Source organism: Astatotilapia calliptera, chromosome 9 (genome assembly GCF_964374335.1).
Source record: "Astatotilapia calliptera chromosome 9, fAstCal68.1, whole genome shotgun sequence".
Classification (NCBI taxonomy): domain Eukaryota; kingdom Metazoa; phylum Chordata; class Actinopteri; order Cichliformes; family Cichlidae; genus Astatotilapia; species Astatotilapia calliptera.
Genome location: NC_137430.1, coordinates 30,759,925 through 30,779,395, shown reverse-complemented (window position 1 = coordinate 30,779,395; position 19,471 = coordinate 30,759,925). Strand labels below are relative to the sequence as shown.

Below are 19,471 nucleotides of genomic sequence, written 5' to 3'. Positions count from 1 at the left end.
ATTACATCCTCTAAACAGGTGGTTCTGCTTGAGAAAAACAACAAAAACATCTGCAGTGACATAAAGAACAAAAAAGTAAAAATGTCATAATAAACTGACAAACAGCAGTCCGATTGTCCCTTTTTTGTCGGTCTTTATTTTCCTGCTGCTGTTGTACATTTTTCATACAGTAGTGAACTTGTACAAATTTGTGAATTACATATACAAGTAATGCAGACATTTTACCTAAAACAAAAAAACCAAATGAAATAAACAAACAGCTACAGTCATGTTAATAGAAATGCATTTTTCACTCTTTCACACTGAAACAACTGATTTACTTAAAAAAGAAAAAAGAAGAATAAAAAGAGCCTCTATTACATCAATGAAGCCACCATTATCACATGTCACTGCAGGGTGGAACATTTATTGCTTGATAAATAAAGATGTTACATCTTGTGATACCAAAGCTCCTATTCACTACGCTAACTATTAAAACGGAGTTGTACTGTATCAGAGTTATTCTTTACAAGCGTTACTCCATCAAACAAAAGGAAGCTGTAATAGAAAAAACAAACAAACAAACAAAAAACTGCCGCCACGACATCCACATCGGAGAAAATGTTGTGTGAGGTTAGAGGACTTTAAAGGTACTTTTTGTAAAAAAAGAAAAAGAAACAAAAAGTGTAATGCAAACGTTCACCACCAGGAGGTGGTGTTTCACCAGGAAGCACAGTTATCCGCCCCAAACAGCGCCACCTTCTTCTGTGTAAGTTTAAAATGATATCTGATCAGACCTCTAGCTTATCTAAAGTTTCTGTTCGCTTTATAAAAACACTACACAGTCTTTTAGCTACCAAACGAGCCAGGTCAGTGTGACAGAGAGGACACTATACTGACTCACTGCTCCACCTTGTGGTCCAAAGTGGTATTACAGGAGTACAGCTCAGCCTTGCTTTAGCTGACATCTCTGCCACAAAATACAAAGATGTTGATTTCCATCCGTCTGTGTATCCAGATCACGGTTGTGGGGTCTGCAGTCTAAGGAGACCTTCCTCTTCCAGCCACTTAATCCAGCAGACAGTCCTAAACACCTCGCTAAAGGAAGAAGCTGAACTACCTAAACTGACTCCTCCTACCCTGAGCTAATCGCCCTCTCTCTAATGGAGATCCCAGAAATCCACAGGAGGAAACTCCTTTTTTCATTGCTGCTTATACCCTTGAAATCATTCTTCTGGTCAGATATACAACAATTCACGCTCACAGTAACCCAACACGCTCGTCTTTGGACTTGGAAATCATCTTCACACAACGGGCTGTTTTTACAAAAAGCACCTTTAAGCGGTTTGAAGCAGGTCAGTCGCTGTGAATCAAAGCTTCACTTTCTACAGTAGAAGAAAATGTAGAATCAGTTTCTTTTTTCACACACTTCACCATTAAGCTGGGAAGTGAAATGAGGAACTTGGATCAGAACGTTAGACATCTGAACAACAGTAAATTGTACAGATCTGCTGATTGGGCTTTTTCCCCCCTCACTTCCCTCCTGATTCTGACATCTGCTGATTGAAAAGACAGCACAAGTAATCAAACTGGTTATCTTTATGTGTACAGCTGGTTAATGCTGGGAGAAAACTGGTTACATCTGGTAAACCCAAACAGTGGATTTTACAGGAAGAATGTAGTTTAACTGTGACTCACACGAACAGTTAGCAGGTCATTCAAAGAAGTGAAACGGGTTTAAGCACAACAGCATGAAATCATCAGTGCTGATCATGACGTCACTGCTGAACACAAAGAGAGAATCTTATTGGGATTCTTCAGGTTATAATAATTTGATTCTGCCTTTTATTGCCGCTCTTTCCTCCTCTCTGCCAAGGAAACAAAAATCTTCATTAGAAAAATAACTGATCTGTTTTTCGCCTCTTTCAGATCTCCATCACACTCCTTTTTTTCCTCAAGCTCAAGACTGGCGTCACACAACAGTATCGGCCACTGACACGGTTAAACTGCATTTTGTTTGCCATATGACCAGTGTTCTCCTTGAGGAGCTGTAAATCATCCTGCTGGATCATGAATTTCATTTCACTTCTACTAAAAATATGGGCATTTTTAAAAGGATGACTGGGTCAGGTTTTATTCTTATAGTTTTGACCAGTAAACCAACTCAACTGAAGCCATGCTGCTTCTTTAAGGGTTTATGTTTTGGGAGGAGGAGGAGGGAGGTTTATAGCTTCATTTGATGCTTTTTGCATCAGTGTTAATTTGGTGGAAACGCTCGTCTGTAAATATGTTAGAATCTAAGTGATTTTGATAATAAACCAAAATACAGACCATGAGCTGTGAATCTGATCGTCTGTTTCTCATACGTCACAATTTAAAAAAAAAAAAAATACTGGAAAGTTTTTTTATTATTGCAAAATATTAAATGTGTGCACGCCGGCGAATCATTATTCTGGTTTTTCCACGTACAAATTGTGGAAACCACATCACATGTTTCTAGTTTCAGCCTCTGAAATGCAGAACTTGGTGCTTTTCTCCATTTTAACTCACAGAGAGCTGAAAGTCTTTGGGTTTTGGGAAGTATGGAAGACAAAAAAAGACTTCTGAGGATTCTGCTTGAGACTTTTTTTGACAAATAATAATCACATAATGCGATTAATTTATCTAAAAAGTCTGAAAACGCTCCCATCACTGTCTGTCCTACTGGATTTAACTGAATGTGGCGACAAAAAGTTTGGATTATATTTTGCCGTCCGTCGTCCAAAATATTTTGTCTAACCTTGATGTTAGTTTCTAACTCGACTGCTCGCATTTCCTGTTTGTACCACAGGTTGAAATGATGGTCAAAACTATGAAAATAAAGCCCGAGTTGGACCAAATTGTCTTTGTATTGTAGATTATCTTTACAAATGTTGATTTTTTTATCCTGAACATGAGCACTGACTTTATGCCAATCAGCGAGTGACTGTTTAAAACTGAAGTTTAGTTCTGATCAGTGTTACTCAGGCCTCACTGCTGGGGGGGCATGTTGTCCATGTTGTCCACCGTCTTGATGATGACAATCTGCTCCAGCGTCTGTGCGGGCGAAGGCGGCGGCCGCAGCTGCTCCACCAGCGCGTGCAGCGTGTCCGAGTTGATGGTCTGCTCCTGATCGGCGTCGAAGGTCACCTGCTCTGTGGTGGTGAGAGGGGTGTGCGTGGGCTCCGCCTTGAAGTCCTGGATGATGGCGGCGGCGTCCGTGATGCTGTCAGCGGTCACGCTGGCGGTGGTTGCAGCAGAGTCAGTGGTGGCGACGTCGGAGGCAGCCGCGGCGGGGTCGGTGGCTTTGGGGTTGGGAGTGGCCGGTTCAGGGTTGGCCGGCTCGCCCTCGGGGATGGAGCCCAAACCTTTGTTCTCCTGGGAGAGCTTGCTCTGGACGAAGGCCACGGGATGGCTGGTGGACAGCAGGACCACTGCTCAAACACACAAAACCCAGTCAGACAGCCAGAAGACAACATGGAAACAACACAGTTTTACTGCCTGTTCTTTAAAAGGCCCCCAAGCAGAATTGGGAGCTTTGCTGTTGTGCCTTTAAGGCAGCAGCAGCACTGCACACTTGTTAAAGGCAGATCCAACACTCCCATGTTAAGCCTGATTTATAGTCCTGGCTCACAACACTGTTTGACTTTGAGCTTGTGCTCTGGTGTGTCTGTTTTACTTTGCCATCACCAGTGGACTGGGCTTTGAGTTAATAAATCTGGAACACCCACTTAAAAAAAAAAAAAAATCAATCAATCAATCAATCAATCAATAATACTATTCCATTCTCACTGGGATCACAGCTCGACCTCAAACTCTCCACTGACTCTACATACTGAAGTCTGCCACGTTGGTTTAAAGATGGAGAATAACCCCACATATCTGAAGCGTACAGGCACAGAGATGTAAAATCTCCAGAAACTGGCGCCTTTAATGTGTTGACTTGGTCAGCAACCCCCGCCCCCCAAAAAAGACACTGAATTCACTTCCTCTATTAGGCACTTCCTCTGTTGCCAGAGAGGAAGTTTCTGCTGCTGGTCTAAGTGGTGCCTCTGCAGGTAGCCTGCACACTGCAGACAATGGGATGCTTACATGCTGCAGCATCCTGCTTTATTGCACAGGCCATGGAAACTTCAAAAAGCTAATGTGAACCAGGATACTGATGCACATGTAAACACAGAGATGGGCTTCCAGCCTCAGGGCTGAATCATGCAGTGACACTGAGGGGTGGTTTTTCTGACTGAAGCTGCAAAAAGATCAACACGTCCCAAAACACTTTCAGGTTCTTATTCAATTAAACTTTAACAGCACTTTAAGACACGGTGGATTTTAATAAACAGGCTGACAGCTCACCGGCTCGGGCTCTCTCCTTGTGTTGCCGCACTTCGTCGGCGTGAGCTTTGTCCTGGTGTTTGATCATGTTCTTCACGCTGGCAAATCTGTTTCCACAGAGCAGGCACTGCACGCCGCTGTTCCCCTCTGCAAACACCACGAGAACACATTTAAATACTGCAGCCAATCGGTTTCTGGCTCTCTGTTTATACCCTGATTGGTCAGAAACTGTGTGGAGCTGAGAGCTTGCTCTTTATAACTCACTTCATTATCTCTTCCACACCCGTTTGAGGCACATTTTTAAAATAGTTTCATTATGTCAATAAAGCACATTTTAGGTTATGAGCTCTCCTGAAAGACAGCCGCAGTTAGCAGTAGGATCCTGGTGTGATACTGCTGACTTTCAGTCCCATCTAACCACTCTTTAAATGTTTGGCGTAACAAACAAAGCTTTAAACTCACCTGGGTGAAGTCGCCGCATGTGTTTCTTCAGTTCAGATGATGTGACAAATTTGGCGTCGCATTTAGGCTGCGAACATTTGTACGGAGTCTCGCCTGAAACGCACAGAAATACAGAAAAATGCCTGTAAAGTCTATTTGCCCAGTGCGGCAGGAAACCAGAGCAGCGCATCCTTTCATTTGCACGTCTCTCACCAGTGTGTTTACGTGTGTGGGCAATGAGAGAGGAAGACACAGAGAAGGACATGCCACACAGGTCGCACTGGTACGGTTTCTCCCCAGTGTGTCGTCGCTTGTGGTACGTCAGCGTGCTGGACTGAGCGAACGCCTGGCCGCAGATGTCACAGACGTACGGTTTCTCCCCGCTGTGCAGTCTGTGGGAAACGTGTTAAAATTTAACTTTATTTATAGAACAACAACTCAAAACAACAAGTGCTTAAAAAAGTCACAGGTGAGAAGCAAATAGAAGCACAGCGACCGTGGCTCAGGGGATTGAGAATCGCATCTGTAACCGGAAGGTCGCCGGTTCAATCCCTGGGCTCTCTGTCCTGGTCGTTGTGTCCTTGGGCAAGACACTTTACCCTACTTGCCTACTGGTGTTGGCCAGAGGGGCCGATGGCGCGATATGGCAGCCTCGCTTCTGTCAGTCTGCCCCAGGGCAGCTGTGGCTACAACTGTAGCTGCCTCCACCAGTGTATGAATGTGAGAGTGAATGAATAGTGGTATTGTAAAGCGCTTTGGGTGCCTAGAAAAGCGCTATATAAATCCAATCCATTATTATTATTAAATAACCACCTACACACGTGTGCCACCCAGCAACCACATTTTTCTTCAGTGGCCCTCAGACCAGCAGAACTGTTACTATAGAAACTACTGGGTAGTTTAACCTACAATAGGTTAATGTTATTAGTTCTGCCACTCGTAAACACCCTCGTGTGTGCGAGAGCAAAATAAAGATCTTTAACTAGCTCCTCTGTGGAAGCAGAGCAGCAGCTGAATCGTTACGTCAGTCATATGTAATAAAAGGTGGGTTGCATGCAGATACGCAAGCTCTTGGCCCTCCTGGCCTCAGCTCCTTCCACACTGACGTACCTGATGTGTATTTTATAATTGGACGAGGTAGCAAACTTGAAGCCGCAGCGCTCACAGGTGTACGGCTTCTCCTCGCCGTGGTGCATTCGGCGGTGAGCGACCAGCTGGCACTTCTGAGCGAAACACTTGTCACAATCGGCACAATTGAACGGCTTCTCGCCTGCAACAGAGAAACAAGGAGGACGCTTGTTATACGTGTGTTACATTATCACTGCCAGCTGATGGGTTAAAAGGTTTTCCACTTATCTGGTGACAGACACCGGTCTTCACATCCACGTTGCACATACTTTCATTTTAACTCAAAGGTTTGCTGAGTGATACGATGCATTTCTGTTCCAAACTTAAACTCATGCTTGTGCTCAACATCCTATGTTTGTCTTCCTGCTTCCGGAGCTTGTTTTTGCAGCTCAGGAAGCAGAAAGTATGGGACAGCTCTGTGACACAGAGGGAGGATTCTGCTGCAGAGGATGTGCAAACGTCTTACGCATTTAAATGTCACAGAAAAGCACCGGAGCACCAGTTTGACACGTTTAATACGTGTAAGAAACTTTTCTTCTGTTTATCAAGCTGATTTCAACCAAAGTTTTCACTGAAATGATGAATAAAACCAGCACACAGGCATCCACACTCGAAGTCAGGTGACAGGAAATTACAGAGAATTGATTAGAAACAATGCAGTAGGGTTACAGACTGTATATAAATGATGGAAGAAGTCCTGTTTTTAAAACAATAAACATGACTCTGTTGGAAGTAAGACTACAAAGTAGCATCTGAGCCCAGAAACTCATCAGGAGATGTTTCGACTGTAAAGGCCTGAACGGTTCAAAAGTTTTTTCTTTTAATGGTATCTGAAAGCAGTGACTGAGGTTTTGTTTTATTTTGCAAAGAAACAAACAAAACAAAAACAAAAAACCTTTAGCTGATTAGGGGTTAAAGTTAATGAGATTCAAATCAAAGTAACCGAAGTTTGATTCTGACTAAGAACCTTGCAGGTGGATTTTCCTGTCTTTACACACTTAATTATAAATGAAAAGGTGTGTAGCAGCCTCACATCTTCACAAACCCAGTAACAAAAACACGTGACACTCAGTGCTGAGCTCACCTGTGTGTATGCGCAGGTGTGTTTTCAGCTGCGTGGCCTGCCTGAAGGTTTTGGAGCAGAAGATGCAGGCGAACGGCTTCAGCCCCTTGTGGATCTTCTCGTGGCGGCGCAGGCTGCTCACGTCTTTAAACAGTTTGTTGCACTCTGTGCACGACAGCGACATCTCGCCCAGAGCCAGCGCATCCATCTCCCCGATCTCGCCCTCTTCCACTCCCTCCCCCGCCTCCTCCTCCTCTGTGCCTCCGCCAATGCTGTCATCCCCCGCCTCCTCCTCCTCCTCCTCCTCCTCATCGGTCTGTCCCCTGTTTCGGCCCCTGCCTCTCCCGCGGCCTCTCCCTCTCCCGCGGCCTCGCCCTCTCCTCCCCTCTCCGGTGCTCAGCCTCGGCCTCTTCATCCCAGGCTCCTCCTCATCTTCTTCCCCCTGTGAGGGGCTCCAGTCTGCTGAGGTGTCTCCAAAGTCCTTCACGCTCGTATCAGAGTCATCCAAATAGAGTTCTTGACTTTTTAAGCTCCCTCTTCCTCTTCCTCTTCCTCTCCCCCTGCCCCTGCCCCTGCCTCTCCCTCGTCCTCTCCCTCTGTAGCTGTAGATTTTGGGCATGCCGTCAGCCGAGCTGCTCGCCTCCATCTGCTCGTCGCCAAAACTTTTAGGCTTTCTACCTCTCTTCCTGCCCCCTACTCTCCCGGTGCTCCTTGGTGTGCTTGGGGTGTACTCTTCATCGTCTTCCACAAACATATCTCTGCCCTCATCATCCTGCTCTCTGCTGCCCTTACCTTCCTCGTGCCATTCCCCCGCAACAGAGACTATGGATAGTGGGACTGGGGAGGTGGGGCTGCTTGGGGAGGCGGGGCTGGGAGGCGAGAGACCCGTCTCTTTATCTGCCTCCGACTGTGACGTTTCGCCGAGCTCAGACCAGTGAGGGAACTCCTCCAGATATTTCGTGGCCTCGGCCATTCCTAAGAAGATGGCAGCTCGCCGTACGGCCGCTTGTCGGGTGCTGGAACCAGAAAGAAAAACATTTTACTCAAAGTACCAACTCAAAATTCAGTTCACAAGTGTCCCACGCCTATGACCTTTTCATAATCTAACATCATGTGGACTGACTGCAGCATTAACCAATGAAATCACGCTAAAAACATATCCTTAGAAACTAAAGTGGCTGCTTGTGCAGTATGTCACTAAAATGTTGGAGAAGTTGATCACTCCAGAGAATAATCGGTGGGCAACTCCAGGCCTCAAGGGCCGGTGTCCTGCAGGTTTTAGATCTCACTCAGGGTCAACACCCCTGAGTCAAATGATTAGTTCATTATCAGAGCTCTAAAGAACCTTAAGACATGTTGAGGAGGTCATTTAAATCAGCTGTGTGTCTAAAACCTGCAGGACACCGGCCCTCCAGGCCTGGAGTTGTCCCCCCCCCCCCCCCCGTTGTACATAAACCTAAAACACTCGCCTTGTAAGTTATTGCTTGTTGTTGTTATGGAAACAGCACCACCCAACAGAGCTAGCCAAACGTCAGGTATGAATACCTTAAAGGGGCGTCCGCAGAACAAGTATCTAACAGTGCCATGGCAACCAGTGACCACAAAAAGTCAGTCTGGAGTGAAAAATTGGTCAATTTAGAGGCAACTGGTTGAAACAATAACTGATGAGAGTGAGTACGGACACCTGACATGGGACAAGGCGATAATGCAGCAGAGTGCTACTCAGCAACGAGAGCCTGAAACAGCAACAAACTGATGACGAACGGATCGCTTCCTGTGCGGATGCCCCTCACTGGAGTCCACTTATCACCAACATCATCAAACAACTGGCTCAAGGCAAAACTCAAACTCAGTGCTGCGCTTAATCAAGCAGTCTGCCTGTACAAGCAGGTGAGCTAACGTTAGCTAACACATATGGTCAAAAGGAGTGACTGCAGGAAAAAACTACAGTCAACATTAGCAGACAACATTAACCAAACTAAGATCTCTGCTCAAATGACCAAACTGCAAACGTCTCACTTAGCAAAACTCTCCTAGCTAACAAAGCAACATCCTGTCTTGAAGAAGCTACTTTCTGTCCTTGTTTCAAAAGAGATCTCCACAGCGTGTAGCACCACACGTTTGATTTTGCAGACCTTTCATAAATAGTTTTTTGTGTCCTCCTGAGATCTTTGGCTTGTTGGCGAACAGGTAAGCCACCATACTACGAAGCCGCCATCTTGATTTGCAGCGATGAAGAAGCCTTTAACGCCACAAAACAACCAAGAACTTATTCACGCAGCTAGCAGGCTAACTGTATCTTGTGTGCCAACTTTAACCCTGTACTGTCTGAAAAACTATTTAGCTACCTTTCTTAATTAAAAAAAACAAAAGCTTAATGAGCTAATGTGAACCACAACAACAACTAATAATAAGCACATTTTAGCCATCAGTAAATCACGTAGAGGCACAAAGCAAAGATGTCTCACTAACATTTACTTTCCATAACGTGTATGTATCTGACGTTGGCTTCATCACATCCAAGTCTACTTTGCTGTCATTCTGTTCATATGTTGTACACTCAGGTTGTTGGGTATACAGATGTAGAACTGTACAGGATGACCCTGCGTAAATGCTATCCGTGTTTTGGCTGATGCTGGCTTCTAAACCCTCACGCTTACCTGCTGAGGTTCATGTGTCCCGTGTAGACGAACTCCAGGAGCTTCTCCAGCGAGTACCGGCTGACCTTGTCGGGGTCCAAAGTCGTGATCTCTTCCCCCTTTTCAGCATGGGAGGAGAAATACTCACTGAACGCAGCGAGGATGTTACGGTGAGCCCTGAACTCCACGTCCTTCACCATTATGGTGATGTCACACAGAAAGTCCATCTCCCGCTGCTGGTGCAGGCGCTGCAGGAGCAGCTTCCCATGGTTGAAGACATGCGCCATCACTGCTGCTGGAAAACAGGCGAGGGCATCCTCATCACTAACGCATTAGCAATGGGAAAATACAACTTTGCATGAAGGGAGACGTTTCTCCTGCTCCAGGAGCGATGTAAACAAATTACTGCAGCTACAACACTTTTATCCATTGTTTTTTCCCACACAGTCCACCAAAAATAGCTTTAACCGAGTCCAAGGAAAATAACCTGTTTTTATATAATATAACAGATTTTTTCAAAAACTAACTTTGGTCATCGAGGCATTTTTACTAAATTATTATAAACACTCAAAATGGACTAAACTTGTGGAGTCAACCATGAAAAGCCCAATTATTTTATAGCTTTACATGAAGCGAGCCTTGGTACGGTGGGTGTGGCTTCTGTGTCTTAAATACCCATCAAACAGGCCAAAGCGGGGAAAAAGCTGTTGCTTGTAAATGCAATCAATGTTGTTTGAATTATTAGACCTTAGAGCAGGGGTGGGCAACTCCAGGCCTCGAGGGCCGGTGTCCTGCAGGTTTCAGATGTGTTCTTGATCAAACACAGCTGATTCAAACGGCTAAATTACCTCCTCAACATGTCTTGAAGTTCTCCAGAGGCCTGGTAATGAACTAATCATTTGATTCAGGTGTGTTGACACAGGGTGAGATCTAAAACCTGCAGGACACCGGCACTCGAGGCCTGGCGTTGCCTACCCCTGCCTTAGAGATTGACTGAATAGTATTTACTACCTGTTTGAGGCCTTGAATTATTCTCATACACCTGAGAACATCAAGGGACGACTTCAGTAAGGCTAGATGTTATATTAGCTCATCCATTCGTAACATACAGGAAAAAAAAAAGCTAGAATCCCCCCCCCCGCCCCACACACACACTTCTAATAATATCACATTTATGCTCACTGGGGAAAGAAAAAAGCTTTCAGTCTTCAAAAACATCAGATCCTTCTACTCCAGAGGACATAGGTTTTTCCAGCACTGATGACACCAGCGTATTCTACGCTAGATTCGACACAGCGAACACCATAAGACCGGACAGTGTGCGCACCGCGGATGACGTCAGTGCGCACACTGTGTTTGAGGAGGATGTGCGGAAGTGCTTCAGGAAGGTGAACGCACGCAAAGCTACTGGTCCGGACGGGATTCCCGGCCGCGGCTCAGCTGGCTGGAGTGTTCACACACATCTTCAACCTTTCCCTCTCTCTGTCTGTAGTCCCAGCCTGCTTCAAAGTGGCCACCATCGTCCCTGTACCCAAATCCTCCACCATCACCTCATTAAACGACTGCCGACCTGTAGCCCTGACCCCCATCGTGAGCAAATGCTTCGAGAAGCTGGTCAGGGACTTCGTTTGCTCTGCGCTACCCGACTCACTGGACCCTCTACAGTTCGCATACCGCCACAACAGGTCCACTGATGATGCCATAGCCCTGACACTACACACTGCCCTGTCACACCTGGAGAAGAGAGACACGTATGTGAGAATGCTGTTTGTAGATTACAGCTCAGCATTCAATACCATCGTTCCCTCGAAGCTGGACAGGAAACTGCAGGATCTAGGACTGAGCAGCTCCCTCTGCAGCTGGATCCTTAGCTTCCTGTCTGACAGACGCCAAGTGGTCAGACTGGGCAGCATCACCTCATCCCCCATCACACTGAACACTGGTGCTCCACAGGGGTGTGTACTGAGCCCTCTCCTGTACTCACTCTACACCTACGACTGCACAGCCACTAACAACTCCAACATCATTGTGAAGTTTGCGGACGACACTACAGTGGTGGGTCTTATCACCAACGGTGATGAGACGGCTTACAGGGAGGAGGTCAGCGCCCTGACCCACTGGTGTCAAGACAACCATCTCACCCTCAACGTCGCAAAGACAAAGGAGTTGATAGTGGACTTCCGGAGGTGCAGAGAAGTACACACCCCCATCACCATCAACGGCGCTGCTGTGGAGAGAGTGAGCAGCTTCCGGTTCCTTGGAGTACATCTGGCTGAGGATCTTACGTGGTCAGTACACACAAACAAAACAGTGAAGAAGGCGCAGCAGCGCCTCTTCTTTCTCAGGAGACTGAAAAGATTCGGCATGAGCCCCCGCATCCTCAGGACCTTCTATCACTGTGCCATTGAGAGCATCCTCACTGGATGCATCACCACCTGGTATGGCAACAGCACCGCCTACAACCGCAAAGCTCTCCAGAGAGTAGTGCGGTGCTCTGAACGGATAATTGGAGGTGAGCTTCCCTCCCTCCAAGACATCTACAGGAAGCGGTGCCTGAGGAAAGCGGGGAGGATCATCAAGGACTCCAGTCACCCCAGCCATAAACTGTTCAGACTACTTCCATCAGGAAGGAGGTTCTGCAGCATCCGGTCCCGTACCAGCAGACTGAGAGACAGCTTCTTCCACCAGGCCATCAGACTGCTGAACACGTCATAGACACCTCAGCTTCACTACTGGAACTTCAACATTATGCACTCCACACTGTATATAAATGCCACTTGTTTTGCACATGTCAACTACCAACCTTTATTTTATTATTTACTCTATTTACTTTGTAATAAATAAATATATATATATATATATATACACATACACACATACACACACACACACACACACACACACACACACACACACACACACACACACACGTAGTATTCACATTCAGTAATATGCATACACTCTTATATTGTACATATATTTATTCATATAACTCTCAGATTCAGCCATTCTTATATTTTGCTTGTTCTTACATTATTGTATTTTGCACAACTCTGTTGCTTGTGAAGCTCGCACAAGAATTTCACTCACATGTACTGTACCAGTGTACCTGCACATGTGATGTGACAATAAAAGTGATTTGATTTGAAAACTGATGGATTGCAGATAAACCTGAGGTTACCTCACTAACTGAATCCAGCTTCATATGACAGACATCTGCTACCAGAGCCACAGGTGTGACTTTGACACCACAAGATTTATTTCAACAATTTTACACACTAGCTCCTCTGATCAGTAATAATCAGCACTGTTCTTGAGATAAATCAGACTAACCAAATTCTACCTGAGAGTTTCTTTTATATAAAGAACATGTCTACATTGTAACAAAAAAGCGGTCTCCTTGGCTGAACTGGAGAAAATTAATCAGTGTTTTTTAGATTACAGTAATGTCCTGTTTACTGGCTTAGATAAATCTGAGCTATACAACAACAACAAAAATGAATAATTAAATAAAAAAACAAAAACCGATGATCAGACTATTAACGAGTTCTATTAAGCAAGTTCTTTCTATTTTATACTCTTTACAGAAGCTCCCAGTAGACTTTGATTCATTTTAATGTTAAATTTCAATTATATAGCAATGTATTTATTCCTAGTTTTTTTGTGTACAGTATTTTGTGACTGCTTGTCTGTGAAAAGCACTTTTATAAATAAGCTTTAATTTAATATCTCCCTGTGTGAGGCCTTGAATTACTCTAAAACGACTAAAGACACCACAAAGAGCCACAAACACCCCATAAACGTAATAAACCTTCCCTGCAGGTTTATATTAATGACTCACCTGCTGGAAATCCAGTGTAATGTTTCTAATATTTTTAATAATTGCACAAAATTTAAATCATATCACAAAAAACGTCAATGCACATAAAAACACAGATTTCTCGTGGATTTCTAAAACTTGATAACAGAGTGAAAACTTACTGTGAGTAGTGTGTCAGAGCTGCTGAAGAGTCACAGCTTCGCCTCCTCTTTGCTCTCGGTTTGTAGATTTCTCTCCTGTTAATGACAAAGAGTGTGAGAACGAACCGCGGTGCATATTAATTGTCTAATTAACAGCTCAAAATCCAAACGCGGACTTGTGGACGTCTAACATAAATATTAAAAGCTTGCGAACAGGTATAATGATCTGAATCTACAGCCTTGGCAGGTAAGATGAAGAAGCAGTTTTGGAAAATAAAAGCTCCCGCCCGCTTCCTGAGCAGGCCTCGGGCTGTGGCTAAGGCTAACAGCGGTGTCGCCGTTGGGTTCAATTTACTCCTGCTCGCCGTTTAGGTCTCTTCGCAGACTTATCTGCACTTTGGGTGTAGTAGAAGCCTCCAAACAGGAGAGCAAGGCCCACGGGTGTTTAACCACAGCGGATCATTCACGAAGCAGAAGCTAACTGTTTTCGTAGTGGTAAAAAGCGCGCAAAACATTGTGCTCTTATTTCGAAGGTTTGTACCGGCGGTGCCGACGTAAGCGGCCACAAAAAGCTGCACATGCTTATTTTAGCGACAGCTAATGCACATACGTCTCGAGCTGTAATAAACAAATTGCGTAAATGCGCGATTTTACGCCACAACAAAGTAAATAAAAGCAGAAAAGTACCTTCTAATATCCGCGATCTTCAGCCATAATCCACGTGACATCGAAGTTCTCGCGAGACGACAATATTGCTCAAAGAGAAACTGGGTTCGGTCAAGATAGACACCGTCGCTCCCTGACAAAGGACGACAGTTGGGGAGGGTTACTATCGTTAATACGGAATTACAGTAATAGCAAAAAATAAAAGAATTCATTTCATTTATATTTAACCCTTTAATCTATAGAATACGAAAAATACACATACGAAGCCAATAAAAAAATGTTGCCTAGAAAATAAGAAAATAATTTTAAGCGACACTGATTTTGAAATGTTCAAAAGTGCTGTTGTTGGCTGATATTTATAAATAGCATAGCTGTGTTACCAAGTAGACTGTATCTGTAGGCTATGTATCTGTCAACAGTCATGCACATGTATTTTTATATTTCATATTATATCATTACTATTATGTCGTAGTAATAGCAATAATAATATGCACTGATAATATATAATAATATATTCGACTTTTTCCTGCTTTACTTACAACATGAGCAAGACATTATTTTGTGTGCAGCCTATTTATGACTCAACTATATGTACATTCAAGCGTAAAACATCGTTTTTATGATGTTTTCATTTTGGATTTTAAATATAAGTTCAGATGTGTACAGCCCAAAGAGGGAAACATTTTAATCTAAACAGTCGACCAAGGAACACACGAGGAAATAGCCATAAATAAATAACAGTAATTCAAACTCATTAAATACTGAACAAAAACTTTATTAAATGGAAAAAGTGAAGACACCAACGTCTGACTAACTTTAGATTTTTTCATATAAAATACGTCTAAAATAATTTATGTTTCTATAATGGACTTCCACTATATCTACTAGATATAGTGGAAGTTTTTAAGTTCAGACACTGTGTGACTGATTTAAGTGTTCGTCAGAGAGATGTCCTGTGGAAAGAAACTGCACAGATGTCTGCTTGTTTTGGTGTACAGTGCTCTGTAGCGCCTACCGGAGGGAAGAGCTGGAACAGGTTGTGTCCAGGTTGTGATGGGTCTGCAGTGATGTTGTCTGCTAGTTTCTTTGCTCTGGCTTTGTACAAATTGTGAATCGAGGGTAAGTCGGGAGCAATGGTTCTTCTGCAGTCCTGACTGTCTGTTGTTGTCTGCTCTTTTTCTGTTTACTGGCTGATCCAAACCGTATGGATGAGCAGAGAACAGACTGGATTATTGCAGAGTAGAACTGGATCAACATCTCCTGAGCTGCAGCAGGAAGTGAATCCTCTCCTTTTGATGATAGTGTCCATACTGGTGGCCGCTTCAGGTTGCTATCTGGAAACTTAACAATTTTGACAGATGGGTCTTCTAAGGTGTCATCATTCGTGTAGAGGGAGAAGATTTATTGCAGCGTAACTAAGGGAATCCTTCCTCATGCTGCTGGGAGATTCCCATGATGCACTGGGTGTTTCTCCTTCAGTCACCTTTCTTGCTATGTGTTAATAGACCTCTCTGCAGTGAATCATACTTGTTATTAACCTCTGTCTCTCTTCCACAGCATGTCTTTTGTCCTGTCTTCCTTCTCTCACCCCAACTGGTCGCAGCAGATGGCCCCGCCCCTCCCTGAGCCTGGTCCTGCTCCAGGTTTCTTCCTGTTAAAAGTGATTTTTTCCTTCCCACTATCACCAAAGCGATTGCTCGTAGGGGGTCATATGATTGTTGGGGTTTTCTCGGTTTTCTTTGTATTATTGTGGCCTTTACAATATAAAGCATTTTAAAGGCAACTCTTGTTGTGATTTGTTGCTATAGAAATAACAACGAATTAAACTGAATAGAAGAGACGAGGAGGGAGGACACAGTCCTGAAATGTGATTCTCCCCAGTCTCACCTGCTGCTTCCTGTCATTCAGAAAGTTTGTGATCCACTGACAGACGGAGGCTGGGACAATGAGCCGAGTGAGTTTGGAGCGGAGGACTCCAGGACATGTAACAGTGCAGTCGAGGTGTTGCAGTGTTGAGGTGCACTCTATGTTGACACCATCATCCACTGAACTATTTGACCAGTAGGTAAACTAAAGGAGTGGAGCAGGGGACATGTGATGTCTTGCAGGTAGGTCAACATCAATCTCTCAAAGGATTTCATGACTACAGACGTGAGGGGCACAGGCCTGTAGTCATTAACCCAGTGATAGAGGGTTCCTTGGGGACTGGGATAATTGTGGATCGTTTGAAACAGCAGGGGACTTCACACAGCTCCAGGGATCTGTCGAAGATCAGTGTGAAGATGGGAGGCAGCTGATCAGCACAGCCTGGTAACATCATGATCTTCTGTCTCCTGAAGAGTTGCCTCACATCTTTTTCACAGAAAGTGGGGTGTGGGTGGGTGTGGACTTGGCTATGTCTTGTGGCTGGAGAGGCTGAAGGGTGTGAAATAATAAGAGTAATAAATAAAAACAATATGATATTTGGTTTTATACAAGTGTTTGGCGCTATTTAGTGTTTGGCTTGCACTCACGTTTATTCAAGAAATCTGTCATTTCAGAAATCTTTGACTGAATTTATAGTTTAGGAAATAATCAAACTGATGTTTAGCTATAGTCTTACTTCAGATTTCCTCTTAATCACATTTGGAGGCCATAATAATGTGCAGGAAAATAATAAACTGTATGCAACAGTGTGCAGCTCAGGCACTAAAACACTGTTTTGCACTCATCATGCATCATGCATGGAGTGAAGGAGCTGATTATTCCAGAGAAAAACACCTTCAGCCCCACATTCAGCCCAACAGGCTGCTGTGAGCTGTTATCCTGCTTGGGTAATTATGGCACATTATCCTGCTCACGTGTGATATTCTTCTTGCTTTTAGCCATAATTAGACTCATTCATCTGCAGCAGAAGATTTGTTCTGTAGCTTCACAGGAGAAAACTGCTGCTCTTGGGATCACTTCAGAAAAAAAGAAGAAGAAGATTAAAACAATATCCTGCAGGTGTGTTTATTGTTTTTGTTGACAGCTAATTAAAAATTCTAGCCTGAAGCAATATGTCCCAAACTGGCAAATGTGGACTGTATTAAATGTGGAGAAGTGTTTTCCCCACGAGTCTGACCTCAAACATGATTGTTTTTGGCAGCAAATATTTTCAGATAGATTTTCAAATGATCTTTTTATGTGTGTGGGTTGTTCAGCAGCAGCTAAAGCTAAAGATCCATATCGTTACACATCTCTAATGCGCAATAACTTTGTGTATAAACCTCACAGAGCAACAGCTGAGGCAGACACATGTAGTAAAATACAAATATTAAATGCGTTCATTTAAATGACATCAGAGGACAGTGAATAAATATTTTTAAAGTTAAACCTCTGATAAATTATTTTAAAATGTGCATCTCATGGCTCCGATTTCTGATGTTCATGCACAGAAAAAAGGAAATAGAGGAAGTTTGGATAATATTTTATATTTTTATTGATAATAACAAAGCTACAGTAGCACTTCCGACCTTTCTGCACTGCATTAAAATGCCTCCACACCAGGGGGCGCTGCAGGCTCAACTACAGTAGGGTGAAAGGAGTTTGCAAGCTCCTTTGACTACGATGACCTGGATGACTGAGAACCTTCACAGACATACAGTAGGGTGATTTGAACTCAAAACATTATTTATTTATTTACGTATTTATTAATTTATGTATTTATTGTGACAACAATAATAAAGCTTATACAAATGGATTTAATATAAATGCAGTAGTCATGTAGTTAAGAAAGAAAGACAGAAACATTGTTTTATGGTCTTGATGTTTTCGTACTGGCGACAGTTACACCCATAAACCGTTTGAAAGCACCATTCGATGAAGACATTTTATAGCAATACAGCTGAGTTTTACTGCATTATTATTTACCGCTTGCTGGCACACAAACTTCCTCTCATGGCTGTCCACATGAGGCCACATCATGGTTAGTGATGAAAGTTCATTACAAGAATATGTGGCCCTTAAATGTGCCAAAAAGCGGACTCTGTAAAAACACGATGTCTGAGCAATAAAAAAGAAAAAGTTTTTTTTTAATGTTTATGAAAACGCCTAAAAATCTTTCCATTCAAAGACAGAGAGGTGGATCGATGCTTCCTCGGATGTTTTTCTATACAGGAAGATAAATATATCAAAGATGGTGCACACTTTGAAACAGGGCTCACATCCTGTTTCTTTGTATTTTCTTCACTTCGTTGTAAAACACATGCAGTGGATATAATGCATCGCTCTGTTTCTTTAACCGCTTATCCACCTTTCGATCATAGCGAGAGCTGGAGCCTTTCCCAGCTGTCACACCCCGGACAGGTCACCAGTCCATCGTGCACTCACACCCACACTCACGGTTTAGAAACATTTAACCTGGCACGCATGTCTCCGGATTGAGGGAGGAAGTCCGGAGAGAATCCATGCAGGGACAGGCAGAAAATGCAAACCATGCAGAAAGGCCCCGGCTCGCCAGGATGTTCCAAAGAAAAACCTCGCTGTGAGAGGACAGTGTTAACCTCTGCACCCTGTGCACTGATATAATGCACCACATCTAAAGCACTGTCAGTGATTGCTCTTTCTTTACGCTATCAGAAATGTGCATCTTTTAAAATGTAAAAAATAATTCAGACTGACACATCAAAAAGCTATTTTCCTTTTATTTTAGTCCAAAATGGGTGAGGGATAGAAGTGAGGGCTGAGGTTGTCACACACTTAAATGCCAAACCTATAAAACATCCACTTTCAGTAACGACACACTCAATCATTCAACTCGTAAAAAAGAGAGAAAATAAAATTGTTCCTCAGTTAGCTTCTAAATATTCAGTCAAGGACTTTTTAAAAGTTATTTTTGTGTGTACTTTGTCTCTGTACTGCACCACGATGGTCCTGTGTGGTCATTTTTGTTACTCAGCTGGGGCTGCTGGGGCTCAGGAGGTAGAGCAGCTTGTCCACTAATTGGAAGGTCAGCTTTATCCCCTGATGCCTGGAAGGTAGATGGTTGAATAAAGCTTACAGTATGAAAGTGCTTTGAGTGCTCAAATAGAGTAGTGTTAAGTACCAGTCCACTTTACCAGCCCATGTTGGAGGGCCTGATGGAACCACTGTATTAAATCAATATCGTAGTAATTTATGCTTAACACATGTCATCTACACATACATGTTAACATTAAGTGTGCGCTAAAGACGCGGGTCTGAGTCCACGTACTGTGTCATTCTCCTTTAAGAGCGCAGCCACATT

At 43.7% G+C, this 19,471-nt stretch overlaps 1 protein-coding gene across 5 annotated transcripts; it reads right to left on the bottom strand.

Annotated features, from left to right (window-relative positions):
• Window positions 1-113: 113 nt before the first annotated feature.
• On the bottom strand, window positions 114-14,374 carry LOC113029455 (uncharacterized). Of its 5 annotated transcripts, none has more exons than XM_026180319.2 (9): window positions 14,248-14,374; window positions 13,582-13,656; window positions 9,622-9,892; window positions 6,983-7,977; window positions 5,881-6,040; window positions 4,984-5,162; window positions 4,792-4,884; window positions 4,351-4,476; window positions 114-3,431 (listed from the first exon to the last, which is right to left on the bottom strand). In XM_026180319.2, exons 3-9 carry the CDS (start codon window positions 9,885-9,887, stop codon window positions 2,989-2,991), a joined length of 2,262 nt encoding a protein of 753 aa, XP_026036104.2. In that variant the 5' UTR covers window positions 9,888-9,892; window positions 13,582-13,656; window positions 14,248-14,374; the 3' UTR covers window positions 114-2,988. The 5 variants fall into 5 exon arrangements, with proteins under 5 accessions (XP_026036104.2, XP_026036102.2, XP_026036103.2 ...); XM_026180317.2 differs by having other exon boundaries at window positions 9,622-9,895; window positions 14,248-14,367; XM_026180318.2 differs by lacking the exon at window positions 14,248-14,374 and adding an exon at window positions 13,916-14,194 and having other exon boundaries at window positions 9,622-9,895.
• Window positions 14,375-19,471: the final 5,097 nt, after the last annotated feature.